Source organism: Phocoena sinus, chromosome 19, assembly GCF_008692025.1.
Source record: "Phocoena sinus isolate mPhoSin1 chromosome 19, mPhoSin1.pri, whole genome shotgun sequence".
Classification (NCBI taxonomy): domain Eukaryota; kingdom Metazoa; phylum Chordata; class Mammalia; order Artiodactyla; family Phocoenidae; genus Phocoena; species Phocoena sinus.
Genome location: NC_045781.1, coordinates 1423804 through 1450758, shown reverse-complemented (window position 1 = coordinate 1450758; position 26955 = coordinate 1423804). Strand labels below are relative to the sequence as shown.

General features: G+C 44.6%; 2 protein-coding genes across 2 annotated transcripts; one reads left to right on the top strand and one right to left on the bottom strand.

Annotated features, from left to right (window-relative positions):
- Positions 1-281: 281 nt before the first annotated feature.
- LOC116743519 (zinc finger protein 304-like) lies at positions 282-8028 on the bottom strand. Its single transcript, XM_032612039.1, has 3 exons — positions 7562-8028; positions 6103-6229; positions 282-4171 (listed from the first exon to the last, which is right to left on the bottom strand). The coding sequence occupies exons 1-3, from the start codon at positions 7592-7594 to the stop codon at positions 2349-2351; spliced, it is 1983 nt and encodes a 660-aa protein (XP_032467930.1). The 5' UTR covers positions 7595-8028; the 3' UTR covers positions 282-2348.
- A 13754-nt stretch (positions 8029-21782) lies between these two features.
- Positions 21783-25790, top strand: LOC116744030 (zinc finger protein 154-like). Its single transcript, XM_032613316.1, is given in 3 exon segments — positions 21783-21842; positions 24896-25083; positions 25085-25790. Coding segments are annotated over 3 exon segments (825 nt in total). The 3' UTR covers positions 25662-25790.
- The last annotated feature ends 1165 nt before the right edge of the window (positions 25791-26955 follow it).

Sequence of the window (26955 nt, the reverse complement as noted above, 5' to 3'; positions counted from 1 at the left end):
TGCTGGTGGGAGTGCAGAATGACAGCCACTTTGGAAGAGAGTTTCTTACAAAACTAAACATACTCTTACTATATGACCCAGTAAATCATGCTCCTTGGCTTGAACCCAAACAAACTGAAAACTTATACCCACACAAAACCTACACACAATGCATAATGCAGGTTTATTGATAAGTGCCAAAACTTGGAAGCAATCAAGATGTCCCTCAGTCAGTGAATGGATAAACAAACTGTGGTATAGCCATACAATGGAACGTTATTCAGTAATACCTTATACACAAATCTTCATTGGAGCTTTATTTGTAACAGACAAAAATTGGAAACAACCCAAACATCCACTAACAGGTGAATAGATAAAAAACAAATGTGGTATATCTATACAATGGAATAATTCTCAACAATACAAACGAACAACTGATACATGCAACAAGATGGATTAATCTCAAAATAGTTATAGTTAGTGAAAAATGCCAGAGTCCCACTTCCCAGAAACTATATACCATAGGATTCTGTTTATATGAAATACTAGAAAGTGCTTGCTATTACTTGTGAATTGTGAGAAAGGGGGTTAGAAAGGACTGGAAGGAAAGGATTATAAAGGGACACAAGGAATATTTAGGTTGTGTGGGATATCTCCATTATCTTGGTTGTGTGGTCTCATCAGTATATACACACATGGTGAAACATAACACGTTTTACACTTTACATATATTCATTTTATTTCATGTCACAATACCTCAATAAAGATGTTAAGAACTCAATGTTCCCCATAAAAATCCATATTTACCATTCCTCTTGGAAAGTCACATCTGGCAACTGTTCTGGTTCAACCATATCCCTCTCCCCACAATTTAGGGGGATAAGCCCTTCCTCAATATCAGCAAAAACTGGAGAGCAATGAAGTCCACATCCATTACTGTCACTAGGAATGTTGGCTGGGTCAGACAAGCCCGATCCCTGGATCTCCCTTTTGTCAGTGCTGGGGTTCCTACCTGTGCCTGTGATGGCCATAACATCAACAGTCGAGGGAGGTACAGAAATCTGCAAACCTTTAGATTATCTACTGTGACAGTGCACTGGCCACAGGAGACTCAGATATCTGAAGGTCCTTAGAATTTCTGTACCATTCATGCCATACAGCCAAAATCACATGGACATTTACAGATACCTCCGTTAGAATAGGCACACATCCTCTCACTAGCCACAGTCATCCCCACTCCATTATCTCAGCGTTTCTATACCAACTATGATTCCCATATTGCCCTAAAAGGCTAAAGCCTTCCAGTCAATGATACTTGCCTATGGGATTCTGGACATCAAGGATTGGCTCCTGTACAGGTCCAGGAGACAGAAATCCCTCAAAAGTGATGGGGAATATGGGACATTCCCTAGGAACAAAGGACCCAATTCATGTTGCTTCCACAAGCACTGGAGATTTCCACACCAACTGTGCCCTCCTCAGAATGAACTCTGGGCTCACAGGAAATCCTGACTTCTAAGCCACAGGATTAGGTGCACAAAGCTCTTCAGTCTTTTCTAGCAAGCCTTGGGCAACAATGCAAACTAGGCCAAACTAGACTGAGAGGTGTTCTCTGCCATCCTACTGTTCCTTCTGAGACACATAAAGTTGGTGCCAACAAAAGGTGTTCCTCCCTTCAGGCTGGCGAAACCCAATTTTTTCTCAATTCATTAGACACAATGAACTGACCTCCCAAGAGTAAAAACTGCCACAGCAGGCCTTTATCACTGCACAAACCAGAGTAGCATGGGGCAGGGAGTTCCAAAGTTGGGTGACTTGAAAGCAGGATAAATAAGTCACAGCTATCATGTTACAGTCAACATTGTCAAGGAAATCTTATCTGGTTATCACCAGCAGATTCCAGTTCAGATCCTTTCGGCCAGAGACAGATCATGGTCACTCAGAACCCCGTCATGGGGAAGGAAATGAGGATCTTCAATACACTCAGAACATTCCCAATCCCCTAGAGGGATCAGGAGAGACAGCACAGGGCTCCACCTTTCCTGAGCATATTGGAGTAACTGACAGACACTGTGGAAACTTAACACCAATGAGATGGCTTCCACCACAGGCACTGGCAGTGATATAACTGTCAAGAGCCCTGGACAGTTGAGGAAGTGCAATGCACCTCATGAGAGCTTCTCACCTATGTGGTACTTGTTGGGAGTCTCCCCAGGGTGGACGTACAATTGTACAAGGTTGACCTGCTGGCTCCCTCACAAAGGGCACTCACAGAGCTCTTCTCTGGTGTGAGTCCTAATACCTTGAACAAGAATACAGCACATTTTCTGCATTCATAAGGCCTTTCTCTAGTATGAACTTTCTGGCTGCTAAACAAGTGTAACAGATGCAGCTAAAGGGCCACCAAAGATGTTGCATTCATGAGGCCCTTCGCCAGTGTGAACTTTCTGGTGCCGAACAAGATGGGAGTTTCTGCTATAGGCTTTCCCACATTCACTGCACATGTAAGGCTTCTCTCCAGTGTGAACCCTCTGGTGAAGGATGAGGCTAGAGTTGCGGCTAAAGAATTTCCCACATTCACTGCACTCATAAGGCCTCGCTCCAGTGTGGACTTTCTTGTGCTGAACAAGGTGGGAGCTACTAATGTAGGCTTTCCCACATTCACTACACACATAAGGCCTTGCCCCACTGTGAACCCTCTGGTGTAGAATGAGGCTGGAGTTGTGGCTAAAGCATTTCCCACATTCACTGCACTCAAAAGGCTTCGCTCCAGTGTGAATTCTCTGATGCACAATGAGGTTGTAGCTATGGCTAAAGAATTTTCCACATTTGCTACACTCATAAGGCCTTTCTCCAGTGTGGATTTTCTGGTGCTGTACTAGTGTGTCTTTACGGCTGAAGGCCTTTCCACACTCGCTGCACTCATACGGCCTTGCTCCAGTGTGAATTATCTGGTGCTGAACAAGTGTGTCTTTGCAGCCAAAAGCCTTCCCACATTTGCCACACAAATAAGACCTTGCTCCTGTGTGGACTCTCCTATGTTTAATGAGGCTGGAGTTATGGCTAAAGAATTTTCCACATTCTATGCACTCATAAGGCCTTGCCCCAGTGTGAATTCTCCAGTGCTCAATAAGGTGAGAGCTTTGGCTAAAGAATTTCCCACATTCACTGCACTCATAAGGCCTTTCTCCAGTGTGAACTCTCTGGTGCTGCACAAGGTGGGAGCTTCTGCTGTAGGCTTTTCCACATTCACTGCAGTCATAAGACCTTTCTCCAGTGTGAACTCTCTGGTGCTGAACAAGCGTGTTTTTGCGGCTAAAAGCTTTTCCACATTCGCCACACTCATAAGGCCTTTCTCCAGTGTGAATTCTTTGGTGCTGAACAAGGTGCGAGCTTCTGCTGTAAGCTTTTCCACATTCACTGCATGTATACTGTCGTTTTCCAGTGTGAAACTTCTGGTGGGTTTTTAGGTGAGACAGGTGAATGAAGGCCTTTCTACACTCCTTACACACATGTGAAATTTCTCCACTATGAATTTTATTGTGATGAATAAGAGCCGATTTCTCCTTGGACAGATCTCCACATGGTAGGCACCTAAAAGCTTGCACTTCAGCCTGAGTTATCTGGTTGTCAAGGAGAGTGAAGGTGTTCAGGAAGGCTTTCCCATTGTCACTGCAATTGAGAAGCATCAGTTCATCATGGTCTCCCTGGTGTCGCCTGAGTCTGGAGCTTTGTGGAAAGGGCTCCATGAACTCAGCCCTTCTGCATGGACTCATTCCATTGTGAGTACTTTGGTGCTGGAAGAGGCCAGAGCTATCTGGTAAGTCCATCCCTTCCTCTCTGCAAGTAAAAGGTCTCCCTAACATGTGGACAGCACAGCTCTTCACAAGGGAGGCCCCATCATCATCCCTTCTGATGGGATTCTTCCCACTATATTGCTTCTGAGGCTGATAAAAGTTTTCACTGAACAGGAATCCTCGCCCACAGGGGTCACATGTGTACTGTTTCTGTGCAGGGCATGATCTCTGGTGTTCAGCCAGGTGCAAAATGTCTTTCAAGAGTGGGTCACATATCTCACATGGGTGGGCTTTCTGGATAAATGGACATGACTCAGGAGTCCTGACCTCTGATACTCCTACAAAAATGCTCTGCTCAGAAGGGGCCTCCTCATTGTCTGATTCACACCAACAACCTGAAAGCAAAGAAATGCTAGTGAAGGACATGTTGACTTTGGTGGGAAGCAGCAACTCCATCACATATGCGTGTGTGACACACCAATGAATGAGTCCACTGGCTTTTGGCAGGATGAGGGAGCCAGGATCAGGGTGAGGAAGCATCCATTGTCAGTCCTGGGCCTCTAAACGTCACAGTATGGAGGAACTCTAATGCTGGGTTAAGACACAATGATGGTGGACAGTACCAGAAGTAAAGGCAAGGTCTCCAACTCACTCCTCTACAAAAGGGTTTCAGCAGGGCCTCAGCTGCTGGTGTCAGGTGAGCTCTGTGCAGAAGGCTGTGTCCAAGCCCAGGAAAATCTGATTGCAAGTAAGTAGCTGGTTCTTAAGGACTACATACAGATATGTGCACAACTCATGACACATTATAGTAGCCAATGTTGCAGAGCAATATGGACGGAGAAGAGGAGAATGAGTGAGAAACACAGAGGCCAGAGAGGTGGGGAAACAACAAAGGGATGGAAGACAGAAGAGAAACGTCAAGTGCCAAGAATGGGGAAGGAAAGGGAGAAGTGAGGTACTGCTATGTGCCTTGGCAAGAAAACACTGGTGAACACAAAGCATGTTCAGTATGATGTGAACTCAGCCCTAAGATGGCTCTCTTTCAGCTCCCATGCAGCAGGGCAAGGCCCTCTATGGCCTCTCTCACTGTGGCTGGAGTCAGGGCTCCCTGTCAGGCACCCGGGGCTTCCTGCCCCTCTCCACCTGGGCAACTACATGGGATCTGGAAGATGGAGGTTGTAAAAAAAACAAAACAAAACATAGGGGAAACTAACACAACATTATGAATTAACTATACTGCAAGAAAAAACAAAACAAAACATAGAGCAGATGAGTGACCTAGAAAGACCCATCCCACAAAAAATAGAAAATGTTAAAAAAAAAAAAGACAAAAAAACCCGAAGGAGGATTCGGCGGAACATCCCTGTGTCTTCCACAAGCAGTGACCATGTCAGTACCTACAATTCCTGGCATAGTCATGCACCAGGAAATCTCAGCCAGAAGATAGGGGCAGAACATGGACACAGAGGCATTATGGACATGGAAGTGCCCAAGCCAGACAGAATCTGTGAAGCAGACTGAAAGAGCCCTGAACTCCTAACCCAATCCTGAAAGGTTTGGGGCACAGGTGTCAGGACTGCTCAGCGAGGGAGGGGACACCACACACGGCCCAGCCTTGGCACCCACAGTACCTACTCAGGGAAACAAAGAAGGGAAGGAGAATAGTCACTGATTTGGCTGGACTGAAAGAGCTGCCCCAAGGGAAGTGGGGAGAAAGCAAACCCCAAGGACACTGGAGCAGGCATGAGGGCCTGTGGAAGGCAGCCTCTCCGATGGTCCCCAAGAATGCCTACCTCCCAGTATTTCCACCCCTGTGTAGGCCGCTTCCCTTGACCATAGGCTGGACTGATTGACCCATTTCTATGATGGGATCATTTTCTACAGGTCAGGTTAGAAAAAGACCAGCCATCATCCTGGACGTTCTCTCTTGCACACTTGCTCAGAGAAGGCACTTTCCACGTTATGAGGTGCACTACAGAAAGGCCACCATGACAAGGAACCGAGGGAGGCCTCTGACCAACAGCCAGTGAGGAACTAACGCTCACAGTTCAACAAAGCCGCAAGAAATTACATCTTGGAAACACAAAACATGAGTGAGTTTGTAAGTGGATTCTTCCCGAGAATGGCCTTCAGATGAGAACACAGCTTTGGCTGACAGCTTGACTGAAACCTCATGAGAGACCCTGAGCCAAAAGCACCCAGGTAAGCTGTGATGAGCGAGGTTCCTGATACACTGAAAGTTACATAACGCATTTTAATTGTTTTAAGTCACTAACTTTTGGAGTAATTTGCCATGTACCAATAGATAACTGAAACAGGGACTTACCCAGCGAGGCCACAAGTGCAAAGTTCTCCAGCATCACATCACGGTACAGGAGTCTCTGAACTTCCTCAAGGAGCTCCCACTCCTCCCGGGAGAAGTACACAAGTACATCCTCAAAGGTCACACAGCCCTGCCACGAAGGGGACAGTTGAGCTCACAGACAACAGGACTTCCCAGTCTACCCATTAACCTACCCACCCCCTGGTCCCTATCCTCCCCAGCTGCCCAATTCAGAGGCGATACTAGACCTTAACACCACTATTACCTGCTCTCTCTTGTCTCTCTGATTGCTGTGTGCAGCCCAGAACAGAACCAGGCATCTGAGCAGATATATTAATATATTATGGAAGCTATGGGCCTTGCATGAGGGGCACCAAACACTCTCCGGCTGGCATCCTCCAGAACATGCCTCCCAGGCACAACTTTGAGGCCATCAGTCCACACTCCTCCGAACATGTACATCACTCTGAACCACCTTCGTAATATCGGGACCACACCTCATTAACACTGACAACCTTCTGATCCACACCATATGCACCTCCAAGGCAACCTCCACTCCTGAAGCCACTCTGCATACAGTATCCAGGAAGTACTCATATGTCTTTATGACAGGCACCACTGCCACCCAGGTGCCTAAGGACTCCCAACTCAACCTTACCTCCAAGCATTTACACATGCTGTTCCTGGGTCTAATACACTCTTCCAGTCCTCATCCTATTGGCTGCAAGAAGCAGGAACCTCTTCATATAACTCTCGATCTAAATTTAGGATGCTGGGCTAGAAAGGACCCCTCCGTTAAAGCCCCCAGACTCAAGTGCAGGGGGCAGGGCAGGTGAAGAGTCCCAGAATCTCACTATGTCTCATCAGAAAATCTCCAACGACCCTAGTTTAAAAACATACAAAATCCATACACCTCTCTAACGTCCACTGCCACCACTCTGGTACACCCACCATCAACACTCACCTGGACTATTGCTGTAGACTCCATCCTGGTCTCCCTGCCCACCCTCAGGCTTCCCCAATCTTTCCACTCTGCTACAAGAGAAAGCCTGTTAACACCTATGTCAGATCACCTCCCTTCTTTGTTACAAACTTTCCATGGCTCCCGCCACCACCAGAAAAGAGGCCCAGCTCCTCAGGCTGCCATTCTAGGCCTGATTCCTGACTGCCTGCTCTCTATTCTCACCAAACATAACATAAACCTGCGGTTTCCTGAACACTCCTAATTCATTCTCACCTCCAAGTGTTCGTACCAGTTGGCTCCTGGGCCTTGGAAGCCATTTCACGCCTCACCCCGTCAACACTGGGAATGGGAACCTCGCCACATATCCACCGTCAAGGACCGCCCTTCACCGCCTTTATACTCAAGAGAAGGGGGCGATGAAGGTGAAGTGCTGAAAGCTCTAGAACACACCATCCCCTACACCTGAAGCGGTGAGGGCTTGAGGGACCCTCCACTCACCTGAGCCCGGTCCATAGGCGTCGCGGCCGCCATGGAATCCTCTGAGCAGAACCGGGTCGAGAAACTGGCGACTGGAGCGGGCTCTGCGGGAGCAGCCGAACCCCCACCCCACACTGGGCGGAGTGGCCTCGGGACGACTGTCGCACTCAGAGCCCCAGGCTCCCACTTGTAAAAAGGCGCTCAGGCTCAGGGTGCCGCCTCCGGAAGCGGACGAGGACGGAGGGCGGGTGCGAAGGCCTCGGAAAGAGCACAGCCCCGGCCAGCACCTCCGCGCAAGGCGGCCCGTAACACGACGGGGACCATGGATCCTAATACCGACGCGGAGGGAGAGCTTATCCTTTCTACTGTCCTTCCCCGTTCGCTTCCGAAGAGCCGCGTGTAAGGCGGACCCCAGCAACGCCTCCCAGCCAACCTCCTGAGCCACTCCCGACAGCCTTGGCGCAAGCAGAAGACGTCACGGCCGCGACGCCGGAAGTCCCGCCTCTGCCGGCAAGGGCGGCAGGAAACGCCCGTCTTCCGGACTGTCATTGGCGCAGCGCGGATGTGCCGGGCACAGACTTCTGGGTAAAGGAGTTTGTGTCCTCTTACCAACTAGGTAAGGGACCCCTTTCCGGCTCTCCACGACAGCGTGCGGAGTCTGGTGAAGGGAGAAAGATCGGGGAGGAATTTGGTCGCAGAGGACCAGAGCCCCTCTTAAAGGCGACGCGTCCAGATTTCCGTGGTCACCTGTGACAACGCCGCGTCCTCCGCCGTCTCCAGCAGGTGGAGCATTCTTTCATCCTGGGAGAACTGCTTCACCTCTCTTGAGTTTTGGGGACTGAGATTTAAATTGAACAATGAATATCCCTCTCTCGTGCAGTCTTCGTTTAAAAACATGAAATGTTCCTCTAATTCGTTCATACCCAAATTGGGTCAGCATCACTGTGAACTTACTAATAATGCAAGTTCTCGGATCCAACCTACACCTTCTGACACAGAAACCCCCGCGGGTGGGAGCTCTCATTAAAAGTCATGAGCACCTCCTTCCCCCAAAGTTCAACTAAAATGGGAATATACTACAGCCTACCTCATGGGAAGTGAAATGAAAAGTGCTTACCACAAGGCCTGGTGCTAAATACACACAAGCTATTATTGTTATTCATCATCTCCACAAGGTTCTCACACATACAGCTATAGGAGGATATCAGAGGCTCCTCTTCGCAGAATCACTGATTATGTTTTTTAAAATATAAAATACAATCACTCCCTGAGTCAGCAAGTAGCATTATAGGCAATGGTTAAAATTTTTGCATAAAGCACACATGTATACCTTTAGTTTAACTTTTTTTTTTAACTTTAGCTGCAGGAAGTTTTCATAAACTACAGGTAACTCTACTGTCAAAGTGATAAATTTTTACAGGACATATTATTCAAAACTTAGAACTATCAAGACTAATTGTCCTTAGGCTTAAGTGGACAGTGGAATTAATATAGTTTCATATTATGGTTTATTTCATAAGATGATGTCATATTTCAGGTCTAATTCACAAGAACAAAGGCTCAAACTCCTCCTGCCTTCCCATTGAACTCTGAGAGCAGGGAAATCCAGGTATAAATGCATGATCATGAGATGGCCCAACCTGATATCTAGTGCCTCAGGGTCACCAGGTATGGTCCTCCTTCTCATGAAGATATTATCTTCCCATCACCTGGACCTCCAGCTCCCAAAGGAGCAATCAGTAACTCCTGGGGAGGTGTGAAAACTGGCACCAGTGAGACCCAAAGAGGCAACCCCAAGAAGGAGCATAAATGAGAAGATAAATCAAAGAAATATTTTACACGATCACTCCTGCCCATTTCAATTGGCCAAAATTCACTTGCATGGTCCCAAATTAAGTAAGGGAAGCTGGGACATACCTGTCCTCTTCGGTGTCCAGAAGGAGAAAACAGTATTGGTGAACACCTAGTGACTTTCTAGCACAATCCATTGATTTGATCACCAGATGCCCACTTTATTATTCATTCTCTACATTCTACACTCTTTTTATTTTTTTATTTTTATTTTGTGTGTGTGTGTTTGTTGTTTTTACATTCTACACTTTTATATCCTCACTGAAGTGATATCCAAAACTCTATGCATTCACTGACTGCATTGCAAAGTTAGTATCTCTACGTGATGTCTTCTGCAACATACATGTACCTCCACTCACACTCAATATAAAGTTATGTGTCAGGGACACAGTGGAAGGACATAATGAAACCGTTGGAAGAAATAACCGCCATCAGGTTTCTGTATGCAACAAATGCATCTTTGAAGAAAGCAAGTAAAATATGACTATTTGAGACCAAAGGTGAGAAATTTAATGAAAAAAAATAACCAACACGAATACTTTAAAAACTATGTTTAAGGTTGGAAGAAAGTGATCCCAGGTGAGTGGTCTGCGATGATAAAAGGAATGAGAATCTGGGAGAGGGGTGCATTTGTGTATGAATACAACCACTCATTATCTGTATAAAACATTAACATTTCATTTTTGGAGACAGAATGATGGAATTACCTTGCATATCCTCAATAACACATAAGCTGAGATGAGCAAATTAATGTTTAAATCTCTTATATTTTCCAGAAAAAGATCAAAGATGTTAATAATGTTACACTACGTGTTAAATACATTGTCATTTTTCAGCTTAAACACTAATAAACAGAATCAGAATATATACACTGCAAATCTGAAGAAGGAAAAATTGAAATGTAAAGAAATATTCAATAGAAACTTTAAAAAAAGAAGTGTATAGATCAACTGAGGCAAAGAAAAGCACACCCACAGAAGATATATTTAAACACAACTATATCAGCTATCACATGAAATGAGTATGAAGTAAATGCTTACATTAGCAGTCAATAATTTTTGATATTAAAAATATCCAACAGGGCTTCCCTGGTGGCGCAGTGGTTGAGAGTCCGCCTGCCGATGTGGCGGATGCAGGTTCGTGCCCCGGTCCAGGAGGATCCCACATGCCGCGGAGCGGCTGGGCCCGTGGGCCATGGCCACTGTGCCTGCGCGTCCGGAGCCTGTGCTCCGCAGTGGGAGAGGCCACAACAGTGAGAGGCCTGCGTACCACAAAAAGAAAAAAAAAAGAATACATGAAACAGTTACTGATCTAAACACTAAATGAACTGACATCCCTCAAAATATGTGTGTAGGTAGGCAGTTAATGAACATGTTGAATTAGTTAAATTTATCCAAACACTTAATAATTGGTCTGCATGTTAATATACCTTTAAGTATTTCCTTATGATGAAAAATTTTATGTATCACATTCAGACTAGTCAGTCCTAAGCTATTCCCCTTATTCTCCACATTTTTACTGGGAAAAACCCAATAAAGGCTCTGGTCTAGGTCTCCCCTTGCGCCTGCTTCTGCCTCCTGCTCAAATCTGGTGCTTCCTCACATGGCCCTGTGTGGCATAGTGTTCACTGTACACTTGAGGAATAGAAATCATAGAAATCTTTTTCAACAATACTGACCTCTCCGTGTGCTCATTTACTCATTTACGTCCATAAATTCAAATCTGGTGGGTACAATGGTTCATACACTTACCTCTTCAGGATCTTCAGTTCATCCATGTTAGGATGTAGAGAATAAGGGGAATAGCTTATGATCGACTAGTCTGAATAATTCAGGTGGGTTTTACAGCTTCAGAGCTGTCCCTAGCTGTCTGGTATCTTGCCCTGGGTTGATTTAGGGCAGGGGATATATTGACTTGGTGTATGAGAGTTAGATAAGGAGGTGGTTCAGACCATGGGCTCTGAATGATAGGGAGAGACATAAACACATTTGGCTTTTAGTTTGGCCCTAGGATTGATGGATGGAGACTAGACAAATACAGAATGGAAGGAAATACAGCACACAAAGCTGCTCATGGTGTGAACTAACCCAATTTTTACAGGGCCTTGTGGTCTTTGAGGACGTGGTCATATATTTCTCCCAGGAGGAGTGGGGACTCCTTGATGAGGCTCAGAGGCTCCTGTACCGTCATGTGATGCTACAGAACATTGTACCTTTGTTTTCCATAGGTAAGGCCCTCTCACTTACCCCAGCATCCTGGGCTGGGCTCTGTTCTTCCCCGTTTTCCCAGGGGCACCTCTGACCTTCCCACAGTGAGACCATGGGTACTGCTTTCTTTCGTGGTTTCCTGGCATGTGTGTTGTTGGTGCCAGGGATGGGCTCTGTGCAATGTAGTCCTTCTCTCCCAGAAGTCCCATCCCTGCTGCTCTCGGGTCTTGTAAGACAGGGCTCAGGAGTCAGAACTCTTGAAGTTTGTCTAAAAGATCCCACCAGCCTTGCATGTCCCTAGTTGGGTGACTCTGTCTAGAGACATGGAACCTCGGTGTCCCAGGCCTTCCCCTGCCTTTTGCTGACAGTCTTTGGAGCCTGCCTAGGCCAGGAAGTTCAGGCATTGACCTGGTCACTACTTGTGGGGACCACAGGGTTGTTTCTTTAAAGACCCTCCTTTGATATCCTTGTAATTTTGTTTTATTTTATTTTGTCTTATTTATCTACAAAGTTTTGCTGTTATTGTTGAAGTACAGTTGATTTACAATGTTGTGTTAATTACTACTGTACAGCAAAGTGGTTCAGCTATACATATATGTACATTTTTTTCTTTACATTCTTTTCCATTATAGTTTATCATAGGATATTGAATATAGTTCTCTGTGCTATGTAGTAGGACCTTGTTGTTTATACATTTTATATATAAAAGCTTATGTCTGCTAACCCCAACATCCCAATCTAACCCTTCCTCATCTCCCTTCCCATTGGCAACCACCAGTCTCTTGTCTATGAATGAGCCTGTTACTGTCTTATAGATATGTTCATTTGTGTCATATTTTAGATTCCACATATAAGTGACATAATATGGTATTTGTATTCCTCTTTCTGACTTACTTCACTTAGTATAATCATCACTGGTTCCATCCATGTTGCTGGAAATGGCATTATTTTGTTCTTTTTTTATGGCTGAGTAGTATTCCATTGTATAAATATACCACTTCTTCTTTATGCATTCCTCTGTTGATGGACATTTAGGTTGTTTCCATGTCTTGGCTATTGTAAATAGTGCTGCTGTGAACATAGGGGTGCATGCATCTTTTTAAATTATAGTTTTGCCGGGATATATGCCCAGGATTGGGATTGCTGGATCCTATGTTAATTCTATTTTTAGTTTTCTGAGGAGCCTCTATACTGTTTTCCACAGTGGCTGCACCAACTCACATTCTCACCAACAGTGTAAAAGGGTTCCCTTTTCTCCATACCCTCTCCGCATTTGTTATTTGTAGACTTTTAATGATGGCCTTTCTGACTGGTGTGAGGTGGTACCTCACTGAGTTTTGATTTGCATTTCTCTACTAATTAACGATGTTGAGCATCTTTTAATATGCCTATTTGCCATCTGTATTTCTTCTTTGGAGAAATGCCTATTTAGGTCTTCTGCCCATTTTTGGATTGGGTTGTTTGGTTTTTTTAATTGTTGAGTTGTATGGCTGTTTGTGTATTTTGGAAATTAAGCCCTTGTCGGTCACATAGTTTGGAAATATTTACTCCCATTCTGTAAGTTGTCTTTTCGTTTTCTTTATGGCTTTCTTCGCTGTACAAAAGCTTATAAGTTTGATTAGGTCCCATTTGTTTATTTTTGATTTTATTTCTATTGCCTTGGGAGACTGACCTAAGAAAACATTGATATGATTTATCTCAGAGAATGTTTTGCCTATGTTCTCTTCTAGGAGTTTTATGGAGTCATGTCTTATGTTTAAGTCTTTAAGCCAATTGAGTTTATTTTTGTGTATGATGAGAGGCTGTGTTCTAAATTTTTTATGCGTTTATCAGCATCTCTCTTATTCCAGGTTGTTGGCACAGTGCCCAGGATGAGGAGGCCCTTTCAGAGCAAGGTGATGTTGTTAGAGAGTCACAGGTCAAGACTCCAAAACTAGGTCCATCCATCCAGAAGTCTCATTCTTGTGAGATATGTGGCCCACTCTTGAAACACATTTTACACTTGGCTGAGCACGATGGGACACACCCCGAGCAAGAGGTGTACACGTGTGTGTCAAGTCTCTCCCAGCACCAAAAGGAGCTGAGTCGAAAGAAACACCCCCGATAGGATGAGGGGAGGAATTCATTTGTGAAGAACTGCAGCATTCACGTGACAGAGAGGACCTTGACGTGCAGGGCGGGAGTGAAAGACTTTCCGGCCAGTTCAAGCCTTCTCCAGCACCAAGCCCTTCACACAGAAGGGAAGCCACACAGCGACATGGAAGGCAGGGCGACCTTTGACAGTGGACAGAATGATTGCAAGTGCAGTGAATGTGGGAAAACCTTTAGCCACAAACACATACTTGTTAAGCACCAGAAAAAACATTGCAGTGAAAGTGGAAAGACCTTCATCAGAAGGTTCCACCTGGTTCAGCACCAGACAATACATACTGAAATGAAGCTATATGAGCACCTTGGATGCAGAAGATTCTTTACACAAAGCTCTGGCCTCATTGAACAGCAGACAGTTCACACTAGGCCAACACCTTATGAGTGCAGCCAGTGTGGGAAGTGCGTCAAAGACAACTTCACACTCATTGTTCATCAGAGAGTTCACACGGGAGAAAAGCCATATAAATGCAGTGAATGCGGGAAAGTCGTTAGGTACAGCTTCACACTCAAAAGACATCAGAGAGTTCACATTGGAGAAAGGCCATATGAATGCAGTGTGCGTGGGAAATTTTTTGTAGACAGCTCCATGCTCATTATTCATCAGAGAGTTCACACTAGGGGAAGGCGTTTTGAATGCACCAAATGTAGAAAATTCTTTAGGTACCATTTCATGCTTGAGAAGCATCAGAAAGCTCACACTGGAGAAAGGCCTTATGAGTGTAGTGTATGTGGGAAACTCTTTAGGCACAACTCAAATCACATTAGGCATTAGAGAAGTCACACAGGAGAAAGGTCTTATGAGTGCAGTGTATGTGGTAGACTCTTCAGCCAAAACTCCCACCTCATTCAGCACCAAGAAGTTCATGCTAAAAAGTATTGCAAACAGGGAAAGACTTCAAAGAAAAGTCTGATCTGATTTAGCACTGGGAAGTACTGCTATGCAGGTGTTTAAAAATTTTTTTTATAGTGTGGTAAAATACATGTAACATAGAATTTACAATCTTAACCATATTTAAGAGTAAGTTCTTCAGTAATAATACATTCACCTTTTGTGCAAGCAAATATTCAGAAGTCTTTTCATCTTGTAAAACTGGAACTAAACACATTAGATAGCAACTCTTCATCCCCCCTTTCTTATCCCCTGACAATTATTCTAATTTAAGTCTATAAATTTGTCCACTCAGGGGAGCTTATATAAGAGTCATAAAGTTTTTCTCCTTTGGTGGCTGGCCTACTTCACTGAAGACAATGTCCTCAAGGTTCAACCACTTCCTAGCATGTGTCAGAATTTCCTTCCTTTTTGAGTGAATAATACTCCATTTTATGTATATGTTACTTTTTCTGTATCCCATCATCAGTTGCCTCTTGGATTGCTTTCCCTATTTGCCTATTGCACTAATGCTGTTATAAGCATGATTGCACAAGTATTTCTTTGAGGCCCTGCTTTCAGTCCTTTTTAGGTATATTCCCAGATGAGAATTGTTGCATCATGTGGTAATTCAATATTTAAATTTTTTGAGGAACTGAAGGGCTGTTTTCCATAGTAGCTGTACCATTTTACACCAATGCAGCTTGAAGGTTCCAATTTCTCTGCGCCCTCAGCAACACTTTTTATTTTCTTCTCGTTGTTTTATTTTTTTTAACACTATCTTCAGGGACACAAGGTGATTATTTCACTGTGGTTTTGATTTACATTTAATGATTTTGAACATTTTTTTCATCTGCTTGTTGGCTGTTTGTATTTGGCCTTTGGGAAAATGTCTCTTCCAATCCTTTCCCCATTTTTTAATGGGGTTATTATTTATTGTTGTTGTTATTTAGATGTTGGAGTTCTTTATATATTCTGTGTAGTAACTCCTTAACAGATAAATAATTTGCAAATATTTTCTTCCACTCTGAGGGTTGTCTTTTCACTCTCTCCATTTAGTCCTTTATTGCACAGAAATTTTAAATTTCAGTATAGTCCAATTTATTTCTGTTATTGTTGCCAGTGTCTTTGGTATCACGTCCAAGAAATTATTGTCAGTGTCGTGAAGCTTTTTTCCTGTTTTCTTCTAAGAGTATTACACTTTTAAGTCCTAATATTTGGGTCTTTCATTCATTTTGAGTTCATTTTTATATATCATGTTAGGTAAAGGTGCAACTTCATTCTTTTGCGTGTGGATATCTAGTTTTTTCAACACCATCTGCTGAAAAACTCATTTCCCTTTGAATGGTCTCTGCACCCTTTTAAAACATCTGAGCATGTGTGTGAAGGTTTGTTTCTGTGCTCTCTATTTCATTCCTTTCTCCGCTATGTGAGTCTATGTCAATATCACAGCATTTTGATATATATGTTTAAAGTTTTTAAATAGTGGTTTGACTCAGTTTTGAAGCCCTAGCAAGTGGACTGTCTGTTCCCCTTCTAGAACAGCTGATGAAGCCCACATCCCCAACCACTTTTCTTATCAGGCTCTCATACTCTAGACTACCAGACACCAAGGTGTCAGACAGTGATAGCCCCTATGTTCTGGAACCCATACAATTATTCAAAATAGCCAGTCCACAGACAGCTCATGAAACCTAGCTAATCCCATCACTCTTGTCACACATAAACTGCCCACCACAGCTCCAGGTTGCTGTCATCCTGTCCCTGGACACAGCCCTCTGTGTTGCCCTAACGTCTTTCCTCATTCTGAGCTGTAAGTAACAAACAGTTCTGTCTTTCATGTATCCCAGTGTCATTGTTCTGTGTGTTCCACCATCAAGAACCTTTTGATCTTACAGAACAACTCCACACCCAGCAGGGTATTATGAGTACAGCAGATGTTGGACAGTCTTCAGCCACTAGTCCGTCTCCATTCAGCACCAGGAAGCTCACACTGGAGAAAGACGTTACATGTGCAGCCACTGTGCTCTTGGCTTTTTAACATAATAACAGATGAAAGCTCTGAAGATTAGCCCCTGTGAGGGAGATATCCCCCAGAAACTGCATCTCGTACATCCAGACGTCCTCACTAGGGAGATTCACGGTAAGGGCCAAGTTTGCGGGAAACTTTGGTGAACTCTGTTGCACTTTCAGACCTGCCTGGGGCCGTCAATGGAGTTCTGTCACTGCCCATGTGTATTACAGAAGCTACCCTCCTGCTATTAGCTGGAAGGGAGTTTGGTCACTATAGTTAATAATACTGTATTGCCAGTTTGAAACTTGCTAAGAGAGTAAATCATAAAAGTTCTCAACATAAAAAACTTTTGTAACTATGAGGACAATATAAAGTAGACTTATTGTGGTGATCATTTTGCAATATAAACAAATACCGAATCATTATGTTGTACAGCTGAAACTAATAAATATTGTATGTTAATTATATCAATTTTGGGAACTCCCTGGCTGTCCAATGGTTAGGGCTCCCCACTTCCACTGCAGGGGCCATGGGTTGGAGGTGGTCAAAAAAAAAATCTCAATTTTGTTAAAAAGCAGGGAGAACAGATTGCTGTGCTCTCTTGCTTTATCTAGAGTATTTGCCAGCCATTTGAGCACTTTGGTGAGAACTCATACCCCACTTGATTTGTTTGGGTGTGGACATCACCCAGCTTGGACAGAGGACTGGATCTGGCTTCGGTTGGCAGTTTTCAGAGGTTTCCCATGTTCAGGGTCGTTATTGATTGTCTCCTGATATTCTTGACAGATTTTTTTCCAGCCTCCATTTTACTTACCCTAGGAACTCCGGGCTTACCTTGCTGGGTTTTTTGGGATTTTGTTTTGTTTGAATTTTATTTTATTTTTTTATACAGCAGGTTCTTATTAGTTATCCATTTTATACCTTGCTGGTTTTTGCAGCAAAGGTCTTATTGAGTTTTTTTTTTTTTAATTGAAGTATAGTTGATTTACAATGTTGTGTTAATTACTGCTGTACAGCAAAATGATTCAGTTATACGTATATATACATTTTTAAAAATATTCTTTTCCATTATGGTTTATGATAGGATATATATATATATATATATATTTTTTTTTTTTTTTTTTTTTTGCGGTATGCAGGCCTCTCACTGTTGTGGCCTCTCCTGTTGCAGAGCACAGACCCCGGACGCGCAGGCTCAGCGGCCATGGCTCACGGGCCTGGCTGCTCCGCAGCATGTGGGATTTCCCCGTACCAGGGCATGAACCTGTGTCCCCTGCATCGGCAGGCGGACTCTCAACCACTGCGCCACCAGGGAAGCTCTATCATAGGATATTGAATATAGTTCTCTGTGCTATACAGAGGGTCTTGTTGTTTATCCATTCTGTATATAAAAGCTTTTACATCTGCTAATCCCAACCTCCTACTCCATCCCTCCCCTAAGGCTTATTGTTTAAGCTACTTTTATTCTTGGGATTCTATTTACTGTATGTTGTGAGGGAGAATAGAATTGGGTTCTACCAGAATAATAAGTACAGAGTTCTGGGGCTCTCAACTTTGTGTGCTCCAAAGGAAATAGAATGAGGACAAACAACAGCTCTCAGGGTAGATTTGGCCTAATTTCCTTGTTGCCTGAGGCCTCCTAGGAAAGTCTGAAGGACACCTGCACCACGATCTCATGCCCTGGATGTGAGGATTATTTGTAGTTCCACAGTCACTTGGGGCAGGTGGTTTGGAAACAACTGTAAGGCCAACTGGCCCGAGGCAGGGGAACACAATCAGACTCACAGGTTGAAACTGACCTGGAGACTTTCCGGACCACCCAGTTCCAGGAACTGACCTGGGGACTTTCCACCCAGCCCAGCGTTCCCGCCTTTCGAGGGGCGGGACTAACGGTCCCCCACGATACCCGAAAAGACCACCAAATAAGGAATACCCTGCGCCCTCCCGGATTCACCACACCCCTTTCCCTTCTTTCCCTATAAATTCTGCCCAAACCCTCACCCAGCCGCTACTTCTCTGGTCCCTTTCTCTCGGACAAGTGAACCTCGCCCGGGAGCGTACCCAAATAAAGCTTGTTTAAGCTCTCCTCCGTTTTTGGGGCCGTTCCTTACAACAACAGTATTTGGCAGTACCGTGAAATGAGGCCCTTGAATTTAGTGGATGTCCCATGGCATAATTGACAGATATTTGTCTCCTGAGACCCACCTAGGAGCTGTGTGTCCTGAGGAGAAAAATCATGCAGGTATATGCATGTAAGACTTAACAAGGCCCAGGGTGGGTAACATATTCTGTACAAAAACAGTGATTGGATTAACTGGAACCGGGGGGAGACTTCAGCAAAGTAGAGTGGATAAGCCCCTTTTAAAGGGGTATCTGTAAATGTTCCAGAAACTGGCTGGTAAGAAAGTGTACATAACTTGGGACCTACAGTACAGTCCACTGAAATCTGGGTATATCCCCTTTAAGAACCTGAAAACCTGGCCCACCTCAGAGCCTCAGGGTACTACTCCGCAACTCTCGCGTTGGGGCGGGACCTTTCCAGGAAGCCGGGAGCACCGCCCCTTGCCTGGGCCTGGGGTGCTATGAACTACGTTACCCGGAAGGCACTGAGCCGCAGGAGAGAAGCACTTCCGTTCTAGAAGACGGCGTCTGGGCGGGCCTTCCGGCGTGGACCGCGGGCGACGTTTTGTTAACTCGGGGAGCTAACTTGTTAACTTGTGGGGAGCTTCGGAACCGTTGGCCGGCCTGAGGTTAGGCAGCCGGGAAGCTGCTGTGTCCGCTGATCTGAGGAGGGTCTGAGGCTCGGCGTGGGCGCCATCTAGCCTGACTCTGTCTCGGGGCCGGGACAGGGGCCACCGTGCTCGGGACCCTCATTCACCCATACACTCCGCTGTTGGCGGCGGAGCTGATGGGTCCAATCCAGGTAAATCCTGCGCCCTCCGAGCCCTCCCCCAACTCTTATTCTGCAGTATTTTGGTTCTAAATCGAGGTTCTCTAACGAGTGTCCTATACTTATTTGTCCCCCCAAACCTTGGTTTTCCCAATTTTGAAATATGAACTGCGTGGGGAAAAAAAATTGCAGAGAACTTACACATGCAGATGAATAAGCCACTTTAAAATTAATATGTGTTCTCCGCTCAGGTCAAAAAATGCGATATCAATAGGACCCCATAAGGCTCCTGTGCGGTCCTTCCAAAACAATTATCTCCATTTCTCCAAGGTTAAGGTGTTATCTGATGTTTCAAGTAAGCATCTTTCTTGATAGTTTTGCCAACTATGTGGAAAATATTCGACTGTAGTTTAATTTCTCTCGCTTGTTGTAAGACTTTTTATGAATGGAATCATATAAATATTATGTTTTCCTTCAGGTGCACAATATGGTGTGACTTTACCCATGTTTTTAATGACCATTCTTTTTCCTTTTTGTGCAGTATTGAGTATATAGTACTCAATGTATGAGTATGAGTAAAGTGGTGTATTTACAAATTCTCTATGTGTTCTGGGGTATATAAAGCATGTATTTGTCTAGCATGTATGTTAAAATTATTGTATTTAATTGAACATTTCCACTTTTTTTTCTTAATGATTGCTTTTATTATTTATTTTTGGCTGCATTGGGTCTTCATTGATGCGCGTGGGCTTTCTCTATTTGCGGCTTGCAGGGGCTACTCTTAGTTGTGGCGTGCGGGCTTCTTATTGCGGTGGCTCCTCTTGTTGCGGAGCATGGGCTCTAGGCGCGGGCTCAGTAGTTGTGGCGCACGGGCTTAGTTGCTCTGCGGCATATGGGATCTTCCTGGACCAGGGTTCGAACCTGTGTCCTCTGCATTGGCAGGCAGATTCTTAACCACTGCGTTGCCAGGGAAGTCCCGAACATTTCCACTTTTTGGTCTTGTTTTACGCCATCTTACTAACTTTAACGTAGTTCTTTGAGTGAAATTGTTATAATTATTCTTCATCTATACCATCTTTATATTTTGATACACACTTATGCGTTACATAAATGTACACTTTTACAGTATTCACACACTTAGATGGTTTTTCTAAGTGATTTTACTCTTCGAGTAATATTTATTTTACCGGAAAATCATCTTTCTTTGGTGGTGTTGCAAGAGAAAATGATTAAGATAGCTTGTTAAAATTTTTGTTTTAAGGGGGACAAAATGAAAATCATTGTAAGGATAAAAAGTTACAATGCTTCGAATCCCTAGCAAGATGTTAAGAACTCAAGAAGATATTTCCATCTTTCTATAATGAGGATGGAACAGCAGTCATGTCCTAGCTTATCTCCTTTTCCTAAGTTTGAAGAGTCGGAAGTGAGGTCCAGTTATCCTGAACTGCTGGAGGCCAAGCACTATTACTCCAACACCCCCTTTATCACAGATTCATTTTCAGTGTGAAGCAAGTAAATGGTAGTTCTGTCCTCTATCACAGGATGAAAAAAAACTAGTAGGAAATTACAGAAATCTCTCTGACCGTTTATGGAATAAAGCATGGATATATCAAAGAATATGGATAGATATAAAAAGTACATATCCTGGAATTCTATTGTATAATGTTATGATAATTTCAAATCAGAATTTAATATATGGATTATGTAAGCTGGAATTTTGTATAAAACAATAATCTTTAATATAACCAAATTAAAATTTGTAAAGGAAGTATAAGAACTCCTGTTGGCCACTTGTTAAGGCCACCTACAAGCTATGGGAAGAGAAGAATCTATTATTGCCAGGGGAGAAACAGAAGAAGGGAATCAAATGGAAGTGTCAGAAACAGACCTGTACATAAAATGAGACTTAATTTTTGATATTTGTGACTTAGGACTATAATAGTGCATTATGACCTGCCACAACCATTTCCTCGCCAACACAATCCCTTATTCTTCTGGCTCACTAGGCTCCAGTCACACTAACCTCGTGGATGCTGCTCAAACACACCAGACATGACTCTCATAGAGAGTCTTTGTACTCATTTTTCCCATTTCAGGAAAGCTTAAGATGTGCACATGATTTTATGGCACAACTCTATAACATTTTCTGTCCTGTTTTACATGCTTTATTTTTTCTTGAGCATTTGTCTTGCCTGAAATAGTAAATGGTTCACTCATTAATATTCTTTTTTATCTGTATCACAGATGGGAATTAACGTTACATGGCCCTGCTCATCCCACAGACTCCACATTCAGCAGAACCACTTATGGACCATGCACTGGTGAGTGTCACGTGTCCTGCAACTCTTTTGCTGCCATTCTTCCTGGCCTTCGTGTCTCAAGACCCTAGAGAGCCCTACGCTCAGGTTTCTAAGTCCAGGCCAGAGCTTATATGGAGAGATTCCCATTTTTTGGCAGCCAGTAGACTGAGATGTGAAAGGTTGTCTTAGGTACAGGGATTAGTATGTACAAAAGCTTGGGGATGAGATTGAGTTGGGAATGCTCTATGACTTGTATGTGTTAGTTAATGTCTGGTGGGAACAGAGAGCAAGGGGGCAAGAGTCAGGCCTAGAATGGTACCCTGAGAAGGTAGGTTTCTGTTCTGAGATTGATGGCAGACATGAAATTTTTGGAACAGGAGGGGAAGTGATCTTAGGTCTTAAGAGGCTATCCTGGGCTGTAGTGTGCAGAAGTTTCTAAAGTAGGGTCTGACCAGATTTTCTAACGTGGAGCAATCACAGATGCCTCCAAAGATTTTTCCCTGTGCATCTGGAAGTGTGGAAGTGCCATCAACTGAGATGGGGAAGTCAGTGGTAGGAGTCCGTTTCAGTGAGACTATTAGGAATTGGATTGCAGCCGAGTTCCAGATGTTCCAGAGGCTCCCAAGTATAAGAGACAAGTGGACAGCTGAACATTCAGATCTAGAGTGCTGGGGGAGGCTTCAGGATGCATTAGGTGACAAGGGAGGAGAGGGGGGCTCTCACAAAGACAGACAAGAAAAAGTAGTGGTCATCAGCAGGAAGGTAGGGGGAAGGGAAAGTCCAGCAGGTGGCCAAGGTTTTCGTGGGAGAGTGGCCGTGAAATTGATGCAGAGGGAAAGCAGAAATGGAGGTAAAGTGATACCAAAGTCAGGCTGGTGCTTATTTCTCTTCCTACGCACTCACCAGGCTTTTTTGGTGGAGCTTAGGGTTTTTCTGTCAACGGCTGGGGAGCTGCCAGTGGAGACTTGGGGTATGCTGGGATCCTGTTGCATTGGCAAGCACTTTCTGAGTGCCATGTGAGGAAGGGTATATGAGGAGACAGGAGACATACCAATTTTATGGACCAGACTGTGGCGATGGGGATCTGATGTATGAGGAGTTATCCAGTGAGTTATATGCATGTGGGGAAGGTGTGTGAAGTAATTACCCGAGGTACTAGGAGTTTAAGAGAGAAGGATAGGCCTAAGTGTGTTTGTGTCTGGGAGACATTATCCTGGGGACTCTCAGGCTGTCATCTTGCAGGAGAGGGAGGGGGCCCTACATACCAGGAGCACAGACTTAGATGTCCACCTGCCTCTTGTTGCTGAGGCTGGATCTAGTGATCAAGGAAGCATGAAGAGTTATTAGGTACCACTGCCCTCTAAGTCAGGGAACTGGGGAGGAAGATGAGCCTAGAGTGAATATGAGCTGGGATTAGGTGTCCTTATGGGGTCCTGGGGAAAGAAGCTGCTTATGGACACATCTGTCCCCATCATCACAGGGCCCTGTGACCTTTGAGGACATGGCTGTGTACTTTTCCCAGGAGGAATGGAGGCTTCTTGGTGAGGCCCAGAGACTCCTGTACCATGGCGTGATGCTGGAGACTTTTGCACTTGTTGCATCATTGGGTAAGGCCCTCCCACCTACCCCAGCATCCTGGGCAGGTCTCTGTCTTTCCCATTTTTCCCAAAGGCAAGTCTGTTTTTTCACAGCTAGGTAGTGAGCACATCTCTATTACTGCTTCCCTGTCATACATTCTGTAGGTGCCAAGGCTGGGTGAGTGTATACTACCTCCTTTCAGAAGTATCCCCAGTACCAGAGGCTCTGAAGTTTTCTGGGTCATAAGACTTGGAAATAGTTCGGTGGGTTCCATTAGCCTCAGCCACTCCCTGCTAAGTTGACTCTGTAGACGCATGCATCTCTGTGCTCCAGGTTCTGCCCCCTTCCAGCTGACATTTCCTGGGCCCTGACTGTACCAGGAATTGTTGGGACTCAACGTGGTCACTATTTGTGGGATCCACTTGGCTGTTGCTGTGAGACCCTCCTCAGAGATTCTTTTTGTGATATTATTTTTCTTTCCTGAGGTTGTTTTGGGATTGGTTGTACCCCTGGGCCAGTACTGACCACTCACCTGTCGTGTCTTTTCCTTAGGACTTGCATTTTCTAGGTCCCATGTTATGTCCAGCTGGAGCTGGGAGGTGAACCCTGGGTACATGACAGAGTGGACATGACTCCAGCCACAGCATGAAGGGCTCAAAGTGGGCTTGGCTTCAGTGATTGGCATCAGGGGGAGGAAGTGATGATATGGCTGGGTTCAAATTACATCAGGAACATGTCTGGTGCCCCACAATGTTTTGGAGCCAAAGCCATTGACTGTGTACCTCATTTCTGTGTGCACTGCCACCATCATTGGGTCTTTTGCTTGGTGAGTCTTCCCTGTTCTGTGATGTGGAGAGGCCCAGTCCTGCACAGAGGCCCTTTCCTAATCAGACCCCAACTCCCTTGTCCTGAAAACCGTCCCAAGGATTTTTTCCTTGGCATGTCAGACACATATTTGTGATGGGGCTTCCCCCTTCTACCAAAATCTGTATGAAGTTCACCCGTATTTCTCTGCTTTCAGGTTGTTGATATGGAGTAGAGGTCAAGGAGACACGTTCTGAGCAAAATGATTTGTAGAAGTGCCACAAATAAATACTTCAAAGACAAACCTGTCCACCCAGAAGGGCTGTCCCTGGGAGATAGGTAGTCTGGAATTAGAAGGTGGTGTGCATTTAGCTGAAGAGCTGGGAACAAACCCTAGCTAGAACTTTTGTGGGGCAAGTGTAAAATTTCACCAACACAGTAGAGAGAAACTCTTTAGAAGAGACACGGATAAGGAGTTTATGAAGAGCTGCACAGTCCATGCAACCAAGAAGTCTTTCTCATTCCAGGAGCCTGGGAAGGATTTCCCTGGTAGCTCGGGCCTTCTCCAGCACCAGGTCACTGCACAAAAGGACACCAAGTGTGTGGAGGCCTTTCACAATGGACAAAGGCACTATAAGTTCAGTGAATGTGGGAAAACCTTCAGCCAGAAACACTCACTTGCTCAGCATTAGAGTTTCCACACTGGAAAGAGGCCTTATGAGTGCAGGGAATGTGAGAAAACCTTCAGCTGCAAAAACTCACTTGTTCAGCACCAGCAAGTCCACACTGGAGAATGGCCTTATGAATGCAGTGAATGTGGGAAAATCTTCAGTTATAAACACAAACTTGTTCAGCACCTGAGACTCCACACTGGAGAAAAGCCATGAGTGCAATGAATGTGGGAAAGCTTTTAGCTACAAACTCACAGCTGTTCAGCACCAGCGAATTCACACTGGAGAAAGGCCTTATGAGTGCAGTGTATGTGGGAAATTCTTTACTCAAAACTCCAGCCTTATTGTGCACCAGAGAATTCACACTGCCTCACAGCCTTATAAATGCAGTATATGTGGGAGACCTTTCAGCAACAAACCCACACTTGTTCAGCATCAGCGAATTCACAGTGGAGAAAGACCTTATGAGTGCAGTGAATGTGGGAAATTCTTCTGCCACAGCTACAAACTTGCTCAGCACCAGAGAGTCTGCACTGGAGAGAGGCCTTACGAATGCAACGAATGTGGGAAAGCTTTTAGCAACCAATTGACACTTGTTCTGCACCAGGGAATTCACACTGGAGAAAGGCCTTATAAGTGCAGTGAATGTGGCAAGTTGTTTAGCCAGAGCTCCAACCTTATTGTGCACCAGCGAATTCATACTGTAGTGAAGCCTTTTGAGTGCAGTGAATGTGGGAAACGTTTTAGCCAAAGCTCTACTCTCATTAAGCACCAGAGTTCACACTAGAGAAAAACCACATGAGTGCACTAAATGTGGAGAATTCTTTAGCCAAAACACCCAGCTTACTCAACACCAAAATGTTCACACCACAGAAAGGCCTCACAAGTGCAGCAAATGTGGAAAAGTTTTCTGTCAAAGGTCTGTTCTGACTGAGAACCAGAAACTTCATAGTCAAGATAGGCCTTATGAGTACAGCAAATGTAGGAAAGTTTTCAGTCAAAAGTCTAACCTCATCTGTCACCAGAAATTTCATGCTGGAGAAAAGGCCTTCAAATGAGGAGAGCAGCAAATGAGCTGTCTCCTTAGTTATACATCATACTGAATAGGCTCTGTGAGGGAGTCATCAACTGGAATTTGAACGCCATACATCTGAACAGCCCTTGTCTGCAGATTGCCTATGAGTACCAGGTTCATAGGAAGCTTTTCAGTAGCCATGCTGTACTTCCTAACCTGACCACAGCCCTTTCCAGACTTAATGTCACTGTGAGTTTCTTACTTCTTCCAAGTGGCAGATCCCCATACTGGGCATCAGTCACCTTACTGTAGTCAGGGTAGGTAGACTTTTGTGCTGTCCTGTCCTGTCCCCTGGAGCAAAGCATGAATAGCCTGAGCACTTGGGTTTTGTTATTCTCTCCCATCAACTGGCTAAGACAGGACCTAACCAGCTTTGACCGTGGGGATCCAGGTTGGATTCTGCTGGTGGCTCACAGAGGTTTACCTTCTTTGGCGGCATTGTCTCATGTCATGCTCACAATGGATTTTTCTAGCTCCAGGTCACCCTTTTTGGAAACTGCTCTGCTCTGTGCCATAATAAAGACTATTATTTAAGCCCCCTTTCATCTTGGGGTTTGTTCACTGTTAGACTGATGTTGAGAACCATATTGGACTGTCAGGATGAAAAGGAACAGGTTTTGTGAGTGTTGCAAACTTTGTATACCTCAGTGGGCATAGTATCATGGCAGAGAATAGTGTTCACTCCAGTTGTGGTCTAATTTGCATTGTTTTCCAAGGCCTCCTAGGGTAGACTGCAGGGCTCTGTGGGACTAATGTTGAGTCCTGGATGTCATAATTTTTGGTGGGTTCAGAGGTCATGCTGAGATGAGGACAGTCAGGAGAACAACCAGTGATTTGGGAGCTACATGAGAGTGGAAGTCGTGTAGTCCAGGCATGTGACTTTTAGGACCCAGGCAGAGGCCCTTGGTAACTCAAGTGGAAACACCTTTCATTGTTCACCAGTCTTCATTGCCACTGCAATAGAATCCTTCCCAAGGACAAGGAGAGGGGGTGGGGTTAACGTGTG